The 24,996-nt window shown below is 41.3% G+C and overlaps 1 protein-coding gene across 1 annotated transcript in view; it reads left to right on the top strand.

Moving 5' to 3' along the window:
• The window catches only part of ANKS1B (ankyrin repeat and sterile alpha motif domain containing 1B), a 1,325,415-nt gene that overhangs the window by 804,664 nt on the left and 495,755 nt on the right, over positions 1–24,996 (top strand). Inside the window, 2 exon segments of the mRNA XM_043965259.1 lie at positions 7,196–7,302; positions 13,927–13,930. Of these exon segments, the coding sequence (XP_043821194.1) occupies positions 7,196–7,302; positions 13,927–13,930 (111 nt within the window).

Below are 24,996 nucleotides of genomic sequence, written 5' to 3'. Positions count from 1 at the left end.
GGTGTCATTCATTCAGAGTGAATCTCGGGGCCAGGAAGACCTGCGCACAAGTCTATGACATACACTGGTGACCCTAGTCAAGTCACTTAACCTCTCGAGAGTCCAGGCAGCTCTCTGAGATTGTCGTTTGCAGAACAGTTGCTGAATTGTATTGGCAGAATTTCCTTACCTGAGTTTCTTATAACAAGACTATAGCTCCCGTAACACATCAGGATAAAAATCATTTTTTATAAAAAAAAATCACTAGGTTGTCTGTAGTTAAAGAATTCAACACAGGCAGAAGAGAAAAGCAAAACTTCATTTAAGGTAACAAAATGCATTAACTCTCCAGGAACACACCAAGGCTCACAAGACAGGCTTTAATAGCTCGCATTTAGGTAGTGATGAAAGGCTTGCCAAGTGCTCTGTGTGTGTTAATTCATTGGATTCTCACAATAACCCAGTAAGGTAAGTGCTATTATTATCCCCATTTCACAGATGAGGGAATGGGACCGTAGCACTGGGAGGTAGAGTCAGACTGGTGGGTTGGCCAGAGTAGTGTTTAATGGATAAATAGGAAGAGAGAAGATCACCTTTAGGGAGCCCCTCCCTTGTCTCAAGTTTCGTTTAATATTATTGTCAATAGTTTGGTTGACAATAGACACAATACTTATCAAATATGTGGCTAACAGAAAGACACAGGGGAAGATCATGGATACCTTGGGTGAAAGAATCGGAATTCAACTGAATTAAATTCAAAAGGCATTTATTAAGCACCTACTGTATACCAGACATTATACTAGGCACTGGAAACACAGTGACCCAAAGAAAACGGTCCTGGTCATCAGGGAGGTGACCTTTCTGCTATCACAAAACAGAGGATACACAGATACCTACAAGCAACATATACATGTTTTCTTTGCATTTACCTATATGATACCTAAAGACAAATAGTATGATTAACATTCTCTTCCTCTTGGGGCAGCTAGGTGACACAATGGTTAAAGCACCAGCCCTGGATTCAGAAGGACCTGAGTTCAAATCCGGCCTCAGACACTTGACACTTACTAGCTGTATGACCCTGGGCAAGTCACTTAACCCTCATTGCCCCTCAAAAAAAAAACCAAAAACATTCTCTTCCTCCTGTAATTACTCTCTACTTCATGCTATATATCATATATTATTTATGTGTTATATATAGAATACATATATTTGAGACTAAGAGTTGTAGAAAACGTCTAGAACTACAATGAGTAGAGGACATTTCTTCACCTGGGAATTTTTTGTGCCCATGAAATCATAGCTCCAGTCCCTATATTATAATGTTTAATGTAATATATTATTTAACACATAAGAAATATATAATGTACACGTGTAACATATAAGCACTATATGGCATGTTATATGCAGTATATTACACATGACATATCTCTTATATAATAACATGTTTATCTTATTAACATATAAATGATATTTAATATATATATATGGTAATTTCAGTAAGAGAATATTTATGACTGGGAAATTTTAAAAAGGTCTTTGCCAGAGGAGCCACTTGAACTGGGTCTTACAGGAATTTTGGAGTTACCAAGTTCCCTACGTGAGAAGGGAGAGAACTTTGGGTATGGGAGACAGACTGTGAAAAAGTATGAAGATAACATATGGCAACCTTATATATGCTAACCGCAAGTAGATCCCTTTGCTCAAACTCTAGAATGCATGAAGGGGGAAAGTCATGTGAAAGCAGTTGAAATAGTTAAGTTGGACTGCAGATGTGAAGATCACTAAATGTCAGATGGAAGAATTTATATTTAAACCTGGAGGAAATAGACAGCCACAGTAGCTTCTTGAGCTGGGTGAGTGACATGGGCAGCTGTGCACTTTAGGACTGTCAGTTTGGCAGCTGGTGGGGAGGCTGGATTTCAAAGAGGAGAGCGGTGGTATGCATGATCAGATCTGTAGATGGCACAAATTGGGGAGTAAAAGCTAAGGCAGGGCAGCTAGGTAGCACAGTGGATAAAGCACTGGCCCTGGATTCAGGAGGACCTGAGTTCAAATCCAGCATCAGACTCTTGACACTTACTAGCTGTGTGACCATGGACAAGTCACTTAACCCTTATTGCCCCCCCCCCAAAAAAAAAGCTAATACAGTGATGGGATGACATAATTAGGATCCAAAAAGGATCTCAATCAGAAATCTTGCCTTAGGAATTACAAAGCTTATCTGACTGAGACGCAGGTTGTTTGATATTTAGTTTCTTTTTGGGGGTGGGGGTGGGGAGCAATCAGGGTTAAGTGACTTGCCCAGGGTCACACAGCTATTAAGTGTGTGAGGCGAGATTTGAGGTCAGATCTACCTGACTCCAGGGCTGGTGCCCTAGCCACTGCGCCACCTAGCTATCACTGGCTATTTACTTTCAACTCTACATCTGTAGCCAGCCAGTCACTTGTGTTAAGCTCTGAGGATACAGAGAAAACCAAAAAAAAAAAAAAAAAAGAAAAGAAAAAAGAAAGAAAAAACCCAAGGAGCTCATATTCTACTGGGAGACACAATGTGTGTACCATTATGTGCTTTCAGATAGACACAGTGAAAAGTGGAGGTCATCTACATATGATCTCATGACCTCTGCAATTCTTTTCAGCTCTGAGATTCTGTGATTTTCCTACAGTTGACCTTCTTCCAAACACTTTACCAATAATACCGTATATGTAACACTATATATTTTATTATTTAATTATCCAGACTCCTACTGTATACAACATATATACTATATTCATATATAGGTGTGTGTATGGTGTATATATATAAATTATTGGTATATGCCCACATACACGAAAAGATTTCTCCATATGCTCTGCTGCGCAATGACCCTGATCTCTGTGCTGTTTTTTGCACATGACATGCCCAACTCTGGCATTTTCTTTGGCTCTCTACTATGCTCTTTCCCTCATCATTTCTACCTCCTGGCTCTCCTGGATTCCTTCAGATCTCAGTATACTCCTTCCTTCTACTGGAAACCTTCCCCAGTCCTCCCCTCTGAGATCATCTCCAATTTATCCTGTCTATATCTGATTTATACATGGTTGTGTGCATGTTATCCCCGCCCTGCAATTTAACTGTAAGCACCTTGAGGGCTGGGACAATGGTTTTACTTTTCTTTGTGTTCCCAGGACTTAGCAAAGTGCTTGGCATGTAATATTTATAAATGTTTATTGATTGACTTGACTTTCACATCAAAGATATCATTTAATCTTCCTATCCATCTTGTGACGTAGTCAAGGTGAGTATTATAGATCTAGCATATCTGGATGGCTGATAGGAAATTATCTGGAGGGAGGTCATTTGTTAGAATGGAAATGGATGATGATCACTGTCCATCTAGATTGAGGTTTCTAATAAAGGCTTCTGTCCATGGTCCTTTTCTGTTCAACATTTTTAATCAATGACTCAGATGAAGACATAGAAGGCATGCTTCTCAGATTTTCAAATGGTATAACATTGATAGGAGAATCAAGGTCCAAAAAAAATCAATAGGCTAGCCACCAAGCCAACTCTAATAAGATGAAATTTAATAGCAATGAAGGTGAAGTCCTACCATTCAGATGCCAAATAAAATTGGGCCAAAAAAGTACTAGATGGGGTAGGTTTGACTATAGACCAATTTATATTTTAAAGAAATCTCTGAGTCTTGATGAACTGCCAACTCATCTGGAGATAACATTTTGAACGTGGTGGCCAAAAAAGCTAACTCAGTCTTAGAATGAATTAACATAAGTTTAGTGTCCTTAAGAAAAGAAATTAGGGTTCCATTATGCTTTGACTTGACCAACCACATCTGAAATAATGTGCCCAATTATCAGTGCCATATTTTGGAAAAGATATTGATCAACAGAAACTTGTTTAGAAGAGGGAAACCAGAATGGTGGTGAGGGGGACTTGAAACTATATCATATAGGAGTTAATTGAAAAAACCCTGGAGAGGTAATTATAATAATAATAGCAACAACAGCAACAGCAACATCAACCATGACAATTGCTCATATTTGTATACTGCTTTAAGGTTTACAAAACACTTTCCTCAAAGCAGCAAGGTGGCACAGTGTTGAGAATGCTGGGCCTAGAGCCAGGAAGATTCTTCTTCCTGAGTTCAAATCTCAACTCAGACACTTTCTAGCTTTATGACCCTGAGCAAGTCACCTAATCGTATTTACCTTAATTTCCTCATTTGTCAAGTGAGCCGGAGAAGGAAATGGCAAAACACTCAAGTATCTCTTCAAATAAACCTCCAAATGGGGTCACAGAGAGTTAGAAACACCTGAAAAATAACTTAACAACAACAAAAGATGGCACAATGGATAGAGTATTGGACTTAGAGCCAGGAGGGCAAATTTAAATTCAGTCTCTGAGATATACTAGTTATGTGAGCCTGGGAAATTCCCTGAGAGTCTACTCCTTAGCTTTCTCCTCTATAATACCTGAGCAGCCAAGTCACATGGCAGCTGTGAAACAGTGTTAAGTACTGGATGGAGAGCCAGCCTCACAATTAGAAGGTTTAGTTCCCAGTGTATGGCCATGGGCATGGTCTTTATCCTCTCTGTGATACCAAGGAAATCTCTCCATGACTTTAAGTTGCAAAGGAACTGGCCATTTGCATTGGTAAAGGGAGTTCTCTACACCCATGGAATCACAGATCTAACCAATTTTTTTTCAAGCAACCAACTCAGGGCTGTTGAGAGGTCAAAATGAGCTAACACATGTAAAACATTGTATAAAAGTCTGTTCTTGCTGTTATATCATTTTATTTATTTTATTTTATTTTTTTAGTGAGGCACCTTGGGTTAAGTGACTTGCCCAGGGTCACACAGCTAGTAAGTGTTAAGTGTCTGAGGCTGGATTTGAGCTCAGGTACTCCTGACTCCAGGGCCAGTACCCTATCCATTGTGCCACCTAGCTGCCCCTATACCATTTTATTAATGAGGAAGACTGAAGGTTTTAAGTGATTTATCCATTAGATTAAGCAGCTTGCAAATATCTTGGAATAGAATTTGAACCCAGTTCTCATTACTCAGTGAGCAGTACATGTATATATTGTAACCATAAATGAGGATGGGTCAGGGAAAGGTATTGGGCAACTGCCTTTAAAAAGGATAGCAGTGAGAAAGTAGTTTTAAAGATTCTATTTAGCCCCAGAAGCGAGGACTTGGGCCAATGGGTATAAATTATAGGGAGACAACTTTTAATTTTTTTACTAAATACAGGGTGTCCCAAAAGTCTTATTGCAGTTTTAAGCTTTTAAAGCTTAAATTAAAATCTTTTTCATTGAAGGGAAATTCTAAATAGGGAATTTTCCTATACAGCATGTCCCCAAAGTTTTAGTGCATTAAGACTTTGGGGACATGCTATATATAGATAATAGATACATACATACATACATATATACAAAGATCTAGATGAGAGAGAGAGAGAGAGAGAGAGAGAGAGAGAGAGAGAAATAAACTAATATTTAGAGCTTCCCATCATTGAAATAGAATGCCAGGCAAAGTAAATTTAGTAAGGTATCCTAAATTTGCATCCCTTTTGGGGGGTAAACTGTGACTTCCTGAAATTAGTTGCATAGTGTCCTTTAGGTATAAACCACTGGTCTTTGACAGTTATTCATATCTATATTTTTTAATTATTTGGGAGCTAAATTTTTTTTAATTCCTAGGATACTTAGACCTAGACCTGGAAAGGGGCTTCAGGGATTATCTAATCTAATCTCTTTCTTATAGTTGATGAACATGAGCACCAGAGAAGGCAAGTGACTTCTCTGAGGTCTCACAGCTACCAAGTGGCAGATCCAGGATTCAAATACAAATTCTCTGGCATTCCAAATCCACCAGAATGTCCCTATTACCAGCCTGTCTCTTTCCAGTAGGAAAAAAAAATGCCCCCTTTTTGGTCAAGTTGCAATAGTAACACCACCCCACCCAACAGACTGAGTTATAAACATCCCAACGAAGTCTTCTTTATGTTTCATAATATCTTATTATAAGCTTGAAAATTCACAGCTGAGAAATAAATTGTTTTGACTTAAGGGTTTCTTGTAAGTTTTTATGTCTTGCAGAATTTTAAGGAGGGAGTGCAATCTCCCACCCCCCTCAAAAAAAAAAACCTAACCTCTGCTATTCATTTTGAACCAGCATCATTAAAAGGAAATGAATAATCTTTTGCCAAAAGGTTTCAAACACAGCTTCAAATCCGAAATAATTCTCTGTTGCATTTTTTAAAAAATAAAGGAACACGTAGTGAACCCTGCTACAGGCTATAGTTTAATGTTTTACATCCCTTCGTGCCTTCTGAGACATTAAAACACACACACACACACACACACACACACGCCCCAAAATACATAACCTGGGGACAACTATTCAATTGAGATCGAAGCACCAGGGTCCGCTTGTGAATCTTGCTATTTTCTGCATTTGTTTTGACTGCTCCCATCATTCAAGATTGATGCTTGGATGGGTGTGTAGGAGGCGGCAGAAGCAGGAACGGGGCTTACAGCTTGCACACACACACACACACACACACACACACACACACACACCACACACACACACACACACACACACCACACACACACTCGCGCGCACGCACACACACACAAATCTGCCTTATCTCATGGCTATTATTGAAAATGGGAGGTGTAGCCTGGGCTGGGTAATGAAGGGGAGCGGAACGAGGGGGGCGCCAGGAGCATGGAGCTGAATACCAATGAGTGTAGGAGTATTGGATGAGGAAGAAGTCTTGTCTGCTCGCGGGTGTCAGAGCTCAGTGTGGAGTATTCTAAGCATCCCGGAGAACCAGAGAACAGTCAGCCAGGCAGCCGCTGACGGCTTGCCACGCTGGCTTCTTCTGGGATCCGGGGGGCCCCGGTGTGATATCCACAGTCCCTAGTCCACTGCTAATATGTGAGAAATGTGGAGCTAGGAGCCTCCCTTCCTCTTTCTCACTAACCTTCCCTGGCAAAACAACAACAACTATGTTTGCCTTTTGACTTTTCTTTCTCGTGAGAAAAATCCCAACGTTTATCGGTCAAGCTGGCGGGCTCTTATGACAGCAACTTTCCACACAACATGATGTGGCAATGCCACCTCTCAGCCCAGGACTACCGCTATTACCCCGTGGATGGCTACTCCTTGCTTAAACGCTTCCCTCTCCACCCTCTTGCAGGACCCCGGTGCCCGGTCCAAACGGTGGGACAATGGCTGGAGAACATCGGGCTACCTCAGTACGAGAACCACTTGGTGGCCAATGGATTCGACAATGTGCAATTTATGGTAAGGAGCTCGCTGTCTGGGTTCATGCGGCTGCCTTTTGTCTATCTGGGCTTTCTCTGTTTGGCTTCCGTCAGTGAGAGGGGGGTCTGAGCTGAGAGCCCAAGGGGATCAGTTCCTGGGCTCTCTGTGGGGCTGGAGGAAGAAACAGGGGCCACTTAGGTTGAACTTGTTGTTAGCAACTAAATGCCTGCTGGCAATCAGGTTATAAAGAACCCTGAGGTGTGCATATCCAGCTACCCACCCATGTGCTTCTTGGGACTGATCTCCCTGGAGTGTTATTTTCAGGAGGTAGAGAGGATGATTCAAATGGACATTTCTCGCCTTGTTGTTTGATGTCTACTTTTAGAAAGTAATCCTTTCACAGTATCCGTAGTGGAACAATTCCTATTCTTTTAGGCAACAGCATGAAATGTTGTTTCATGTAAGCATTAGCATTTCAGTGTGGCATGGGTCAGGTGTACAGGATAACTGTTCAATCCCCTTCCAAATTGCAGGCACCCTCTTTAGTCTCTGCCCCTGCTGCTCAGGACAGTCAGTTATGGATAGAATTCACTTAGACTGCATAGTGAATGGGGATGTGTTCCTTTAAGAAGGATGCTTTCCTAGTTTGGACTGGTTTATATCTGGAAAAGGGGTCCTTCCCCTTGTTTATGCCCTGGACTGGTTTCTCTGGCCAGAGCCTGTGTACCCCTTCTTAGCGCGATAAAGTAAATGTTTGATTTTTAGAAGTTAGTGCAAAATAAAGGCATGTTGTTTGTTTTTCCCCTCCAAGTTCACAGACCTCCAGAAATCTAAACACGGACCCAGTCCAGTCCAAGAATCCCAGGTTAAGAATCCCTCATCTAGAAGGAGGGACTGATGGTCTCCTCATGAGCCCAAGTGCCTCTGAGTACCAGTGACTTCTCCAGCCTCATGTCCTCTAAAGATGTATACGAAATTCCCCACTGTGAGGAATATAGGTTAGGAAGGGGCTGGAGAGACGTGTGGGCTTCTTGCCCAGCCCCCAGTCATTTCCCTACCTCCTCCCGTGCTCATCAGTTTCGCTTGGGCTAAGAGCCTTCACCCCACTTATAAGGCTACGTCAGAGCCCTTGTTAACTTTCCCTGTATTTAAGGTCTTACCACACGCAGTCAGGGCTCTAAATTTAGTGCTGTGTCTGTGTTCTAGGCACGAGGCACACACACAGCCCTTGGGATTAATAACATTCTAAGAACTATAATCCCAGACACTGTTTCCAAGTGAAATGTTAGACAGGCCTGACACCTGCAGTCTCTTGCTATCAAAACTGCAAATGGAAAAAAAAAGAGGGGGAAATGCCTGGCATCTGGCATGTTTTCTTTATTTTGTGCATATATATGCATATATATGTGCTTGTGTGTATATCATATGTACATACATGTGTGTGTGTGTGTGTGTATATATATATATATATATATATATATGCACAATCATTTTTCCCTCTAGGCTTAATACTAATTTGGGTAGGATTTTTAGTTATTCAGTTGATTAAAGGTCCACCTGTTTTTTAAAGACATGTTTGGTCCAGAAACGTCTGCCAGGAAGAGCATTGTACAAATGCAGTCTGACATGTGGGCTGGAAAACTTGCATGTGATGGTATTTGCTGAGTCCTTTCTGGGCTTGGAATCTTTGCAGGACTGTCCCAGCTGCTATGGCTTTTCTCTTTGCTGAGGTTCTTCCAATCCTAGAACTTGGAAAATAAAAAAAGAAGTAAAGGGTTTTAACCATCTCTGTACCAAGGAGGGGTGGGGGCAAAGAGCAAACATTCTCCTCTGTGTTTGTCAAACGTAGTACTCTTAATGGCCGGCAATGAGAATTATAGGAATTAGCAAATCAGCTGGATGGATGCATTTTCAAATGTTTATAGTAACTATGGCTAGACTGCTTCTCTCCCTTCCTCCCCTCTCCTGCTGTCTCCATCTCTACTTCCCTCCCCTTCTCTCCTTTGCTCCTCTTCTCCCCTCCTCTTTTCTTTCTCCCTTCCTCTCTCCCTATCTCTCTCCCTTCCTCCTTCCACTCTCTTTATCTCTATTTCATACTCTATCTCTCTCCCTCTATTTCCCCATCTATTTCTATATCTTTCCTCTTCTCCCTCTTTCCCTGCATCTTTCTGCCCCTCTCCCCCTTTGTCTCTGTTTCTTCATCTCTCACCCTCCATTTCCTCATATAGCTCCCTTTCTCTGCTTCTGTTCATCTGTCTCTTAGTCCATTTCTGTTCCTGTATCTCTCACTCTTTTTCTGTCTCTATCCCTCCCCTCCGTATGTGTCTCTCCCATTTTCTCCACCTCTCTCCATCCCTCCTTTTCTTCTTCTGATCTTTCCCATATCCCTTCTTTCTATGTCAATGGAAAGAGAACTTTAAAAAAACCTCTCCAGCCTTGCCCTGATCTAGAATAGAATGTGTGGGCAGCACCCAGGTTCCATCTCCTAATACCTCACCTGCTTTGATGGACAGGAAGATCTTAACCCCTATGATATAATTCATCATTCTTTATATCTAAACTTTGAGCGTATGTGGGTAAAGATGAGATCCCCTTTAATGCCTTGAGCTGAAAGGTTATTCAAACAGGTTTTAAAATAAGTATTGGCAGCGCCACACAGGAAGATTCTTGTGAATGAAACATGTGAAAACTGTACAGCCTGTGACTTAAAGTGGTAATGTGTTTGGGGTTTAAGGATCTACCATGTGTATGTACATTTGTGGCACAATGAAGGTTGGTGATCTTCTCCACACTCTTACTCTTCTGTGCTTGCAATGGCATTGTTGGTAGAAGACTGGACTCCATATCCAGATGACTTCTATGCAAAAATTGTGTCTGTCTCTGTCTCTGTCTCTCTCTGTCTCTCTGTCTCTCTGTCTCTGTCTCTCTCTCTCTCTCTCTCTGACTCTAGCTCTTTGACCCTGGGCAAGTCCCTTAACGTCTTGGAAACCCAGTTTCCTTTTCTGTCAAATGGGGACAATAATAACTGTGTTGCCTTCCCCTCAGGGTTGTTGTGAAGTTCAAATGAGATTATGTATTAAAGTGCTTTACTAGCTCTTGAGTGGATTGATTCCCCACATAGAAGACCCTCCTACCATGATTCATGGGATCACAGGATCCCAGGCCTTCTGTGTCAACAACTTCATGTTACAGAAGTGGAAAGGGAGGCAAGAGAGTTGAAGTGATTTAAGATCAGATATCTAGAGCTGGAAAAGATCTTCGAGGTCATCCATAGGACCCTAAAAAATCAGGGCCCAGCCCCTTTATTTTGTAGTTGAAGAAATCGATGCTCACAGAGTTTGAATGGTTTGCCCGAGGTCACACAGAACATACATAACAGGAGTAGGATTTGGGCCCCCCAGTCCTCTAACATCATGTTCCTTTCTCTTTCCGCTACACCATGCAATTCAACTGAATTGACAAAAGCTTTTAAGTGTCCTTTAGGTCTCAGTTAAATTAGGTATCTACAGGATACTTTCTTGACTAAGAAGACATAAAAAGTTTGAATTCTTGCTATTTTGGGTGAATTAACCAATGATGTGAGGCACATAAAAATGGCATCTCCATGCAAGACTGAACATACTGGCACATGCCTTTTAAGTGTTATTAGTAGCATCAAAAAACCCATTCCCTTGTTTTATTTATATACATACACATATATACACATATTTATACGCACACACACACATATATCCATCCATCCCATGGAATCTAATATATTTAATTATCATCTGTCCACATGGACTGATCTCATTGGTCCTTGTGCTGAAACATTTTTTTAATGTAGAAGAAAATCTGTTCGATCTGTTTCACTTCCATCTCATATGATAGATAGTCCAGCTTTTGCTTTGTTTTTTTTTTCTTAAAGCACATTCTGACCCGCATCTCTTCATCCTGTTGCCTAAGCAACAATCACCCTGCTCCTATTAACTGTGATATAGCCCAGGTCCTCTTAGCTGTTTAGAGTAGGACTGGGGATGATGAGAGGGTCTAATTAATACTAATAGAAACATCATATTCTATCAGTCCACTGATATGTTCTACTTGGGAACATTTTCACTGGTTAAAGGTGCCAATTAAATAGGCATATGGTTAGATATTGGGGACTTGTGGGTCTCTCTCAATGGCCTTCAGTGTACACCATTCACCAAGAGCCTTGAGATTCTCTCACTGAGCCTGCTCTTTGAAAAAAATAAAAAATCTGAGTGAAATATCCACACGGCTACCATTCACCCCAGGAAAGATGAGTTATGCCAATTCCTGTGCAGGGATAGAAAAAGGACTCCCTTTTATCTTTAAATTGCTATGAATTATTGAGCTCTCCTTCAGGCTCTTGATGATTATACTTGATTTTACAGATGTGTGGATTCTTCTCCCTCTCCCCGAAATATCTTTAGAATGAATCTTGAACCATTTTCCATTGCCTGTCTTCCCAAACTATGTTCCTGTTTGCAGAATAATTGTGCACATGGCTTTCTCAGTTTCACACACACACACATGCACACCATCATTGACATGGCTTCAGCTCAAGAACAACTGAAGGGGTTCTGCTTACATCAAAAATCATGGGAGCCACATCTTTATTGATCTCCAGAGTTTTGATCAAAACCTGCTTCAAGATAACATATACAGGGATCCGCTGAAGGAATTGGTGAGGTTAATTCTGGCAAAGAAAAGGCTAAGAAAGGACATGGTAGCTGTCTTCAGGATTTTGAAGGGCTATCACAGGAAAGATGGTTTAGAATTGAGGGATTAGAGGCCAGTGTAGGTTCCATATCAGGAAAACCTCCTAACAATTAAAGGCATCAGGCAGTAGTATGAACTACCTGGTTAAATCATGTGTTTCCTCTCATAGGAGTCTTTAAGCCAACTGGGTATGTTCTATGAAGGCTTTAGTTTAAATGACCATTCATGGCCTGTCCAACTCTCAAAGTCCATGATATTCTTATTCTTTGCTTGTGCCATTTGGCCCCAGAGGAGAGAACTGGAGTGATCTGTAGTTGTTAGAAAGAGGGGCATTTAGGGCAGATATCAGAATCAACTTTCTAAGATTCAGAGGTGTTGAAAAGTGAAGGGACTCCCTTGGGAAGGAGTGGGCTGCCACTTATTTCAGGAGCTCAAGCAGAAGCTGTATGATGATGTGTTTGGCTTATTATAGTAGGGATTCCTTTTGAGTGTGGGTTGGTCTAGATGACCATCACATTCTCTTCCCAGTTCTGAAATTCTGTGATTCTATGATACAAGAGGTTTCTCCATGTCTACCAGCCTTTCCTATTTTATCTCCCACTATTCTTCTTCATTGTCCCTTCACTTCAAGCAAATGAGTGAACTTGCTGCTACCCCTATTCCCACCACCCTATGCTGTATCTGTGTTCACTCTTGCCTCTGTGTTTTTGCTTAGTTCATTTACTCATCTACCCATTGTTCTCACCTTCACCACCACCCCCCAGAGTATATTCATCTTCCAACACCCTTCTCAATCCTTATCTTACCCACAAAATCTTTCCTCCACCCCTCAACAAGCTAGCCCTCCTCTGAATGCCTGTATCTTCTTAGACCACCTAATTGACCAACGCGTAACATAAGGCTGCTTAGTTTCTCAGTGACCTTGGACAAGTCACTCCCTGTGACTCTGGGCCTCAGATTCCTCATTTGGCAAATGTAGAGATTAACTTTTGATGGTCTTTAAGTTACCTCCCCACACAGAACTTGGAAATGGACAGCATTGGTTTGAATCTTGGTTATGATGCTTACTAGCAGGGCAGGTAGGTGGCACAGTGGATAAAGCACCAGCCCTGGATTCAGGAGGACCTGAGTTCAAATCCGACCTCAGACACTTGACACTTACTAGCTGTGTGACCCTGACCCTGGGCAAGTCACTTGACCCCAATTGCCTCACCAAAAAAAAAAAAAAAAAAAAAAGATGCTTACTAGCTCTATGAGCCTGGACAAGTCATTCCCTTCCCCACCCCACCCCTGCACTGAACCCCAGATCCATAAAATTGGAATGTTTGCACTATTCTTTTTGCAAGGAAAGCACTTTCTAGATCATTCTATACAAGTGAGTCATTAAGAATCTCTGGGTTCATTTGAAAGGCAACCGAATAGGGGCAGCTAGGTGGCACAGTGCATAGAGCGCCAGCCCTGGATTCAGGAGGACCTGAGTTCAAATCCGGCCTCAGACACTTGACACTTACTAGCTGTGTGACCCTGAGCAAGTCACTTAGCCCCAATTGCCTCACCAAAAAAAAAAGAAAAGAAAGGCAACAGAGTAGAGGTTCAAGTGTCAGGCTCAGAGGCAAGAAGCCCCAGGTTCAAATCTTACCTGTGACACTTAGTAATTGTATGACCAATTTGAGGGTACCTAACCTATCTTTTCCTCTGATTATTTATAAGGTCATAGATGTAGGATGGGAAGAGATTCCAGAGGCCATCTAGTCAACATCATTTTGCATGTAAGGAAACTGAGACCTAGGAAAGACCAGTAACATGCCCGAGGTCACATAACTAGTAGACATCAGAGATAGGATTTTTTGGATTTGTATGTTAATTAGAGCCAGAAGGAACCTCAGAAGACATCCAGGCTAATCTTCTCATTTTACACATGAGGTAACTGAGGCCCAGGGAAGTTAAATGGCTTTCCTAAGGTCCCATAGCCACTGAACATCCAAGGTGGGATCCTTTGGATTTATATGATACATGGGTTGCAATCTCCATTGCTGGAAGCAGCTAGCCCATGTTGATGAATTAGTCAATTCTTCTGACATATACATTTTCACACACACACACACACACACACCAGAGTAAACTATAAGCTCTTGAGGCCAGGAAATTATTGTCTCCTTTTCCCTTGTAGCTTGGGGCCCCTGAGCAGGCACTCGGCAGAGTAGGTACTCAAGACATTTATGTTGATTGATACACATAGATGTGGCTCCTAAATCCAACCTCATTTGTGAGCCATATGTCCTGATTCGTCAGTGAAAACAAGGAAAGTAGTAGACATTTTGTTCAGCCCTTTCACCTGATCTTTCAGCCCCCCCAATTGGACTTAAAATGCACATATACATACTCTCTCTCTTTTTCCTTACTCTGGGATCTGAGCGCTGACATTTTTCCCCAAACCTCTCAGGGAGGCATTTACCATTTATTAGGGCTAATTTCCCTGCCTCTAGCCAGAAAGCTCTCCAGCCCTGGGACGGATGATAAAGATACTAATAACCCAGAACTCTGGCAGAGTCAAGATTAAAGAATGATGTGTGATCCAGACAACTTAGTCAAAAACCTACTTCATGTGTAGAAAGATTTCTAACTTCACCATAATAACCAATTGGCAGTTCCACTTCTTAGCCATAGAAAAGGGAAAACTATGCATTGAAGTTAAACAGTACGTCCAAAAAAAAATGAAATTATTCATTAGGTTTGGGTTAGAGTTTTTGGACAAGCACCAAAGAGTTTTTCATTTATAGTAATCTTTTTCTTCCCTATGGCAGTTAGGTGGTAAATTGGATAGAGTGCTAGGCCTGGAGTCAGAAGAAACATCTCCCTAAGTTTCAAATCTGGTCCTCAGATACTTATTAGTTTGTGTGACCCTGGACAAGTCACTTAACTCTGTTTTGTCTTAGTTTCCTCATCTGTAAAATGACTGAAGAAGTAAATGGCAAACCACTCTAGTATCTTTTTTCAGGAAACCCCAAATGGAGTCACAAAAATTCTGACATGACTAAAACCATCAACAACATCTCTTCCCTTGACATACATATTCAACTCCCCACCAGATCTTTCCCATTTCAGTTCTGTTTCATAAAATCAAAGGATCAGACATTTAAATTTGGAAGGGGCTCTTCAAGAATAATCTCCTTTTTTATAGATGTGAGAATGAGGCCAGGGAGAAGAAATGACATACCTACAGTCACACAGGTGCAGACCTAGAACCAAACCCATAGAATCATCATCCTAAATAAGTCACTTAGTTCTGTGAACCTCAGTGTTATCATCCTTACATGGACAGTTGGACTTTACTTTTAAGGTCTCTTTGCGGTCTAATTCTTTGATCATATATATATTCCTATGATTAGGCTGAAATTACAATTTTATCTTCATAACAATCTTATGAGGTTGGTGTTATTATCATCCCCATTTTCCAAATGAGGAAACTGACTTTGAGAAAATTCCAGTGGTTTTGAACTCAGGTCTTCCTGACTCTTCCAACAATCCATCCAATTAACCACCTATTGCTACATGCAGTATCATGTTAACAATGCCAACTGTACATATACAGAATATAAGATATTATCACAGAGACACATAACCAGAAGAAGGGACAGACTGACCAGCAACAAGTAAAGGATAATGATTTGTGGATATAAAGTCTATGGGATACACTGGTACCCAAATAATGTTAAGAAACTTGGACAAAGGTCCCCGTTTGGTTAACCCCCATGAAAAGTGTTAGGGGGATAGTGATGAGATGGGGTGAGAAAAGGTAGATAGGTTACAGACCAACCCACTGGAGGAATTGTGCATGTCAGTGAGATCCCAAACTGTGGAAGTATCAAAAGGCCAAGGAAGAGAAAAACAACAGACCCCTTAATTATGCCACAGATCTCTTTGCAAGACATCAGTTTATATAATGCCATCACCATCACCACCAACAGCAGCAGCATCACCACTGCCACCATCACTACCACCACCCCACCATCAACATCATTATTTATATGGGGGACAAAAACCTTAGTACAGTTTTAAACTGAGATTTTTTTTACACCTATATAGTGCTTAAGTTACCCATTTAATCCTCACAACCACCTGTTGAGGTAGGCAAGTAGATGATGCAGTGGGTAGATTTGCTAGAATCAGGAAGACCTGAGTTCAAATTGGCCTCAGGCACTTATTTCCTGTGTGACCCTAGATCAGTCACTTAACCTCTGCCTCTCTTAGTTCTCTCATTGGTAAAATAGGGGTCACAATAGTACCTCCCTCCCAGGGTTGTTGTGAGGGTGAAATGAGATAATATGTATAAAGTGCTTTGTCAATCCTAAAGCTTATGTAAATGTTATCTGTTGTTCATGTGGGGCACTATTATGATCCCATTTTACAAATGAGGAAGCTGAGGCTGAGACCAGTTAAGTGTTTTGCCCTGGGTTACATTACCAATCTTCCTGACTCCAACCCCCACACTCCATCCACTGTGCCTTGGTAAGAACTGAAATGATGAGGCATTTAATTGAAACTCTCTCACTCTCCAATCTTTCATATGCATTTTACACATTAATGGAGCTGATTTCCCCTTCCTTTTATGCCATCAATTTTTTGCACTGAGAACATCCTCAGAGGTTGGTATAGTAATAGGCTCTGTTAAATGTCTTGATAAAACATCTGTAGTTAAGTCCTAAATTAAACATGTAAAAAGTGAGGAGAGACGGGATTCCTCCATTCATATCCATCCCTGGAGGGGAAGGCTGGGCAAGCCATACCAAATGCCACTCAGAGGACAGAGGACAGTATTGGGGTGCACTTCCAGATCCTCACCTTCTCCCTGCCTCAAAAAAAGAAAACTGTACAGCCAAAAATTTTTAAAGATGGGTCAGCCACATATCAGGGGTAAAAGATAAGCAGGATTTTCCAGTGGTATCAGAGAATGTCAAGAGAACTCAAGGAAGGCCTCCAGCATATATTGGGTAATTGTTGTAAATTTACAAGAGGACATGGAAGAGACTGAGGTGGGATGGGAAGGTTTTGTTGGGTTGGCTCTTGGCATGTCTGGAAGGAGTAACAGCATTGATGAAATCCTGCATCCATTAGATTATTTGAATATACTGAGTGCAGTGCAGTGAAGTGGTGCTGTGGAGAGTGAGGTAAACTTGGAGTCAGGAGGATGTATGTGAGTTTGAATCCTGCCTCACACACTTAGCAACTATGTGACCTTGGACAAGTCATTTCACCTCTCTCAGCCTCAGTTTCCTCATTTGGATATATTAACACCTTCTTCCCAGGGGTGTTGTGAAGATCAAATAAGAAAACCTGGATTAAAGGGTTTTGCAGCCCTGAAAACCTAAACAATAAGAGCTGACTTTTATAAAGTGACTATCATATGCCGGGTAGTTTCTAAGATTTCTGCAATTATTAGCTCATTTGATCCTCACAACAATCCTGGGAGTAGGTGCTATTATTATCCTCATTACATAGCTGAGGACAAGAAGAAAACAGAGGTTAGGTGACTTGCTTATGGTCACACCGATAGTAACTGTCTGAGGCCAAATTTGAGCTCAAGTTTCCTAATTCCAGCCCCAGAACTCATTCTCTATCCAGATTTTTATCATCATCAGTGCAGTGGTGGATGAAAAATAACTTTTTTCCAAGCCTTTCTCTACCTATGAACCAGATGGGGCTCTAAGCTGAGAAAATAGCTGCTTGTTAAAAATATTCATCTGAAGAAATCCAAATTATTGATAACCACATGAAAAAAAAGCTGTAAAAATCACTAATAATTAGAAAAATGCAAATTAAGACAACTCTGAGGTTCTACCTAATCCCTACTAGTTTGAGAGCATTGACAAAAAAGAGAAAAGGCAAATGCCAGAGCTGGGGATTTTGGAAAACAGGTCCATTGATGCATTGATGCATTGATGGTTGAGCTGAGAACTGGTTGAGCCATTCTGGAAATTAATTTGGAATTATGCCAAAATAGCTTTTAAACTGTGCATACTATCTGACCCAGTGATCACCACTGCTAGGTCTATACCCTCAAAGAGATGAAGTAAAGAGGAAAATAACCCCTAAGTACAAAGAATTTTATAGCAGCATTTTATAGTGAAGAATTGGAAATGGAGGGGATGTCAATCAATTGGAGAATGGCTGAACAAGTATATGAAGGTGATGAAAATACTATTGCGCTGGAAGGAACAATGAGTAGCAAAACCTGGGAAGGCTTGTATGAACGGATGCAAAATGAAGTGAGCAGAACTGGTGGGATGATTTATACAATAACAACAATATTGTAAAGATAACTTTAAAAGACTTAGGAACTCTGATCAACACAATGACCAATCACATTTTCAAGTACTCACATTGAAACATGCTACGCATCTCCTCATAGAGAGGTGATAAACTCAGGTTGCAGGTTGAGATATGTGTGTATGCACTTATATACCTACACATTGCTAGATAGATGGATGGATGGATGATAGAGATATATGTGATATATCTATATATTTATATGTGAGTATACATGTACACACATACAGCTAATGCAGGAATTTGCTTGAACACACATTTGTAACAGGGTGTTGTTTTTCTTGTTTCCTCAATTAGAGAGCAGAAGAGATGGGAAGGTAAAAACATGAATTTGAAAATAAAATTTAATTAAAAAAAGAAAGAAAGAAAGCCCACCTCTGGGGGCTTTCTCACTTATAGTTGTAGAAACTCACTTGTGATTATTGGCATTTACGATCTTTTGCTATCTCAGTTCAGCCCAGGAGGGAGTGAGTAGTTTAATTACATACAGCAGGGATAGAAACATTCTGGCCATGGTATGTATGGGTTAAAGAAGGCTGCTTTGCTGGGTATGACTCTTGTCTTTCTCCTCAATGATTCAGCTTACTCATCTATAAAATCGGTCTAATAATGTGGCCAGCAGAAACATTATTTTGACTTGTCACTTCATGTGTTCTAGCCTTCCAAATGTAAAGGTGCAGTATTAAAGCTAGACCAGTATTAATTATTCTCTTGTGTTCACCTGGCCATAGTGGGACATGGGTTTGTAACGTGGCAAGAATGATTGCATGAAATAAGGGAATGTACCAGGCACTGTGCTAGACACTGTGAACATGAAGGAGAAAGTGAAACTGTGCCTGGCCTGGGGCGGGGCGGGGGTGGGGGGGTGGGGGCGGGTGGCATATGTACAGAGACGAGAAAATACAAAAAATTACCCTAAATACAAAGTAATTTCAGGAGGAAGAGAGCATTGACGACTGAAGACTTCGGAAAAGCTTTTTATAGAAGGATGTCCTTGACCTGAGCCCTTGAAGGAGTTAGGACTTCCTAGTAGGCAGAGTAGAGGAGGGAGGAAGATCAGGGCAGGGTACTGGCTTGTCGACCAGCACACAGGTGGAATGTGGGAAACAACAAGGAGACTGTTCACAGCCTTCTCATGCTTCTACATGGACTTCCATAATGCCAAAGCATTAAAATAAATGTTATCTCATTTTCCATTAAAATGGAGTCGATGTTATGAGAGGTAGAATGATGTCCTCAGTACACTTCTAGAATTGAAATGACCTATCCAAGGTCACACAGCCAGTATTGCAAGAGGCAGAACTTTGAACCCAAGTCTTCCTGTCTTTAAAGCCAATTCTCTATCCACTACACCACACTGCCTCTTGTATACCTTATTACCGAGCATTTAACTAGTTTTCAATTCATTTTATAACATATCCCAGTTCTGAGTCTCTGCTTATAAGATGGGAAACTTGAGTCAGAGACTGGTGCAAATCCTTTTTTTCTACATGCACCCTGATTTGAGGAATTTTTACTATTATTCTTTCTCCCTCTCCTCCCTTTGTTTAGCCATGTCTGACTCTTTGTGACCCCATTCATTTGTGATTTTCATGGCAAATATATTGGAGAGGTTTGCTACTTTCTTCTCTGGCTCATTTTACAGATAGATAACTGAGGCAAACAGGGTTAGGCAACTTGCCCAGGGTCACCCAGCTAGTAAGTATCTGAGGCCAGTTTGAATTCAGGAAGATGAGTCTTTCTGCCTCCAAACCTGGCACTCATTTCACTTCACCATCTAGCTGCCCCTCATTATCAAGTTCATCCAGCATTTATTAAGTGCCTACTGTGTTCCAGGCACTAGGTACATAAAGAAAATTAAAAAGAAAGAACCCTTTTCCTCAAAAAACTTAGATATTTTGGAAGAAGAGATTATAGGACCAGAGCTGTCGATCTCAGAGGAATGCCAGAGACCATTTAGCAACCCCCACATTTCACAAAGAATGAATTTGAAACCCAGAAAGTTGAGAGGACTCACCCAAGCTCACATAGGTAGTAAGCAACAGAAATGAGCCTGAACTCCAAGTCAGAGTTTTTTCTGCTATTCAGACCAGCAAATACCAAGCAGATATGCCAAAACTATGAAAGCAAAATCAAGAGGGGGAAAGTCCTAGAAAATGGGCTAATCAACAGATTATAGGCACGTTGAGGAAGAGAACCATACTATTAAAGAAAAAGTCTTCGTATCATCAGTATCCAACAATGCCCTAACAACTGTGTTGAACTAAATCAACAGGCTTCCTACTTGCAGCCAGTTTTCCCTCCACCAACTCACCCCTTAATGCTTATAATCTGAATCCTGTCTCTCCCTAGGAAAACTGCTCCCTTAAATGTCAGTGATGACCTGCTTCTTGTCACATCCAATTATTTTGACTCCATCCTTCTTCTCTCTGACCTTTCTTGATATTCTCTGTTCATTTGGCTTCTGGGTCTTCTAGCCTCACATTCCTCCCAGCTCCCCACTCTCTTTTGTTGTTGTTTTTTCATTTCACAAATATGAGGTCCCTGATTTGAAGACACAGAGACAAAACCCAAAACCATCCCTTCCTCCAAGAAGCTTCTATTGCCTTCTTTTTCTGTCAATTTCCCTTGCCTTTATTCTTTCATGGGGGGTTGGTTTTCTTGCGTGTTTTTTTCAATTGGAAGGCAAGAAAAGTGGGAGAAGGGGAGTGTGGATCTGAAAATAAAATGAGAAAATCATGAAAGTTCCTCAGGATTCAGTCCTCAACACTGTATTCTTTTCTACTGTGAGATAGGAGGATTCATCTCTTGTTGTTGTTCAATCACTTCATTCATGCCAACTCTTGGTGACCCCATTTGGGCTTTCTTGGTGGAGATACTAGAGGGGTTTGCCATTTCCTTTTCCAACTCATTTGACATATGAAGAAATTGAGGCAAATAGGCTTAAGTGACTTGCCCAGGTACACACAGCTAGTGTTTGAGGCTGCATTGGAAGTCAGGTCTTCCTGACTCCAAGTCCAGTGCTCTATCCACTGAGCCACCTAGCTACCCTTAATTCAAATTATCAGCTTCCAAGTCTATATGCCTGATATCTGAAGGAGGGCACATAAGATAGTAAAAAATGTCACATGTTCTAGAAATTTTAAGCTCTGAGTTCAAATCCCACTTCTGAAAAATAACTATCTGTGTGAATTGGGCAAGTCACTTCACCCCCATTTAATCATCATCATCACTTAAATGGTTCTTTAAGGTTAGCCAAAAATTTTTTTACAAAGATCTCATGTGATCCTCACAACAACTCTGGGATAAGGATGCTATGTTTATCCCCATTTTATACATGACAAAATTAAGGCCAAAAGAAGCTAAGTGATTTACCCAGAGTTATTGCACTTGGGAAGTGTCTGTGGCAGTATTTGAACCCAGGTCTTCTGGATTCCCGGTCTGCTAGAATTCAGAACTTGGAGTCTAAGTCAGGGAGGCAGAGACAAGGAGACAGAAAGAGCACTGATTCTGGAGTCAGAGGGTCTGGGTTCAGATGCTGATCCTGATGCTTTCTTTTTGACCTTGAACATGTCACTATATTTCCTTGGGCTTCAGTTTCCTCTTCTCTGTAAGGACTATATGGCTTTTGAGGTCCCTTCAATAATTCTAGTTCTGTGACCTTATGATCCTATGAGTCAAGAAAAATTGAGTTCCAAGCTTGCCTCAGACATTTACCAGCTACAAAACCCAGAGCAAGTCACTTAAAATAATCTTCTCTGCCTCAGTTTCCTCTTCTGTAAAATAAGTCTCATAATAACAAAGACCTCATGGGGTTCTTCTGAGGCTTGAGTGTGAACCATCTAAAGGGTTTTGCAAATCTCAGAGTGTCATATAAATGTTGTCATTGTTGTTATTAAAGGTGAAGATATCTTATCAAAACTGTGCATCCCCCTCCATAGCCCAACCCAAATTCTTCACACTTGATAAATGTTTGTTGAATGACTGAAAATATGCTTTCTGCAAGGGGCCTCCTTGGCTTGTGGACCACGTTGATTTGGCATCATGATTTACACACGGACACACGCATATACACACACATGCACACACGCACAAGTACACATGCTCACAGTAGCTTATATGACAGTACAATTCCAGTGGATGGTATGAGGGTGACAGCCACATCATATCCTTTGTGTGTGTCAGAAAGAAAAGATGCCCTATGCTCCTGTGACAAGTGCAATTTAGCCCATAGTCCAATCATGTCTTCAGCAGAGTGAGGCATTTCTTAATGAACTTTCCTAATGGTGTTTTTCCTATTTGTCCACAAGGGATTGAGGCTTAGGATTTACCACCATGCCCATGGAACCTTGAAAGGTTATTTAGCCCCATTGCCCTGCCTTTAGGCAGGATTACACCTAAGCTACCCACTGCAAAGTTTGGGCTCCGAAGTTGGCCTGGTGCAACACACATTATTTCACTCTTTAGGAATTAATGTTCAAAAATAAAATGGGGGGGGCAGAAACTAATGGAACTAAAAAATGTGTACTTTCCCAAATCATAGAAGAGTGTTATATGAAGAGGACTACAAAGGAAAACAACCAGTTTAGAAAGTCTTAAATATCAGGCCAAGTTCCCAGATGAAAGTGGGGTCTCCATTCTCATGGTTGCCTAAAGCACTTTATCAAGTCACATTGTTGTGGTTCAGTCAGTTCAGTCATGTCCAACTCTTCGTGACCCCTTTTAGGGTTTTCTTGGCAAGGATGCTGGAGTGGTTTGCCATTTCCTTCTCCAACTCATTTTACAGATGAGGAAACTGAGGCACACAGTGTTAAGTGACTTGCCCAGGGTCACCCAGCTAGTAAGTGTCTGAGTCAATCTGTCCACTGCACTACCTAGCCACTCCAAGTGTTTACTGTGTGCCAGGTATGAAAAGGCATGGAACACATAGCCATTTGTCAACCATTTATGAAATATTATCATGTTATTATTAATTAATAGATTATAATTAATTATGATTAATGCCTATTATTGTTACTATGTGCCAGTCACAATGCTAAGTTTTGAGGGTACTACCCTTGTCCTCAATGAGTTTACATTGTAATAGGAGAGCCCATCAGTGCCTAGCATGGTGCTGTGTACACTTTTTCTGTTTTGAATTTTGAGTATATGGGCAGCCAGGTGACTCCATAGTGCACAGAGCACCAGGACTGGAGTCAGGAAGACTCATCTTCCTGAGTCTAAATCCGGCCTCAGTAACTTACAAGCTGTATGACCCTGGAAAAGTCACTTGACCCCATTTACCTCAGTTTCCTCATCTGTAAAATGAGCTGGAGAAGGAAATGGCAAACCCTTCCAGCATCTTTGCCAAGAAAACCCCAGATGGTACTTGAAGAGTTGTATGCAACTGAAACAACTAAACAACACTGGGTATGTGGAAATCCCAGTGAGGGACCTCCTTCTCAGCTTCTCTGCATCTTCTCCTCTTGGAGAAGGCATAGGGCACTGAGAAGTTAAGGGACTAACACCAGATCACACACAACCAGTGTGTTTCAGGGGCAGAACTTGGATCTGTCTCTTCCTGACTCTGAGGCACACTCTCTATAAGGGGGCAACCTAAACATTATCTTTCCTTTAGAGTTCAGTGTATTACTCTACACTAGACACTTCATAAGTGTTGAATTGAAAATTACTCCTTATGAATTTAATTGAGGGATAAGAAAAAAGAGGTTTGCCTTTGGCATCTTTGTCCACATGTTGGACAAAATGGACTGTAGCATATTAAGCTACCACCTTACCGTCAGCCATCCCGTCAGCAAGCATTTATGATGCACCTATAATGTGCCAGGTACCCACCCCTGCCTTCAAGGAATGTATATTCTAATAAACATTTATTAAGTGCCTACTGTGTACCTGGCACTATATCAGCCACTGGGGAGACAGACAAACTAGAAATAATCCCTACTCTTGTGGCACTTAAGAGTCTGGCTAGGGCATTACTATAATAAAATAGAAACAAAACAGCCATGGAGTGGAGGTAAAGGAAATCAGCAAAGGTTTCTTAAGTGAAGCCCTGAAGGGAAGGAATCATGGATTCCAAAAGACACAAGTGAGGTGAGAGTGCATTCTCAGAATGGGGGCAGCCACATAAAGGTCTGTTTGTTGAACTGAACTGAATCCAACCATGTCTCTGCTTCCGTTATACTCTTCCTGGCACTAGAGGTATTCTCCCCCATTAGGTAGGAAGTTACTTGAGGGCAGGGACTGGGTTATTTTTTTCATGCCCACCACTGTGTACCTTGCACTTAGTAGGCATTTAATCAATTGTTATGGAATTGAATGTATTTCATTTAGATTGAATCAAATTAGCATCTCTGGGGTTTGCAGATGAAAATGCCAGACAGTGCAACTCCTAAGCTCTCAAGGACTGGGCAAGGGTGAGCAGGAAATCATGGCCAAAGCATTTGCTAGACTTCTCAGGCAGCTAAACCTGAAATGCCTTACTCTTTAGAGGAGTCTGGCAAGCTGCGCGGCATCATTCCTTCCAGAGGACTGAAGGGGATGGCGGAATGAGAGGCATATTCTGCCTGCCCAAGCTGACCCAGCCAGGTTGTTGACTAGCCCTCAGAATGAATACTATCAGAAGCAGTAGAGCGCAAGGAGAGGATGATGGATTTAAAAAGAGGAAATGTGGATTTCAAT

The sequence above is a fragment of the Dromiciops gliroides genome, chromosome 5 (genome assembly GCF_019393635.1).
Source record: "Dromiciops gliroides isolate mDroGli1 chromosome 5, mDroGli1.pri, whole genome shotgun sequence".
NCBI classification, from domain to species: Eukaryota; Metazoa; Chordata; class Mammalia; order Microbiotheria; family Microbiotheriidae; genus Dromiciops; species Dromiciops gliroides.
The sequence above is the reverse complement of the archived record's forward strand: the minus strand, read 5'-3'. Positions and strand labels throughout refer to the sequence as shown.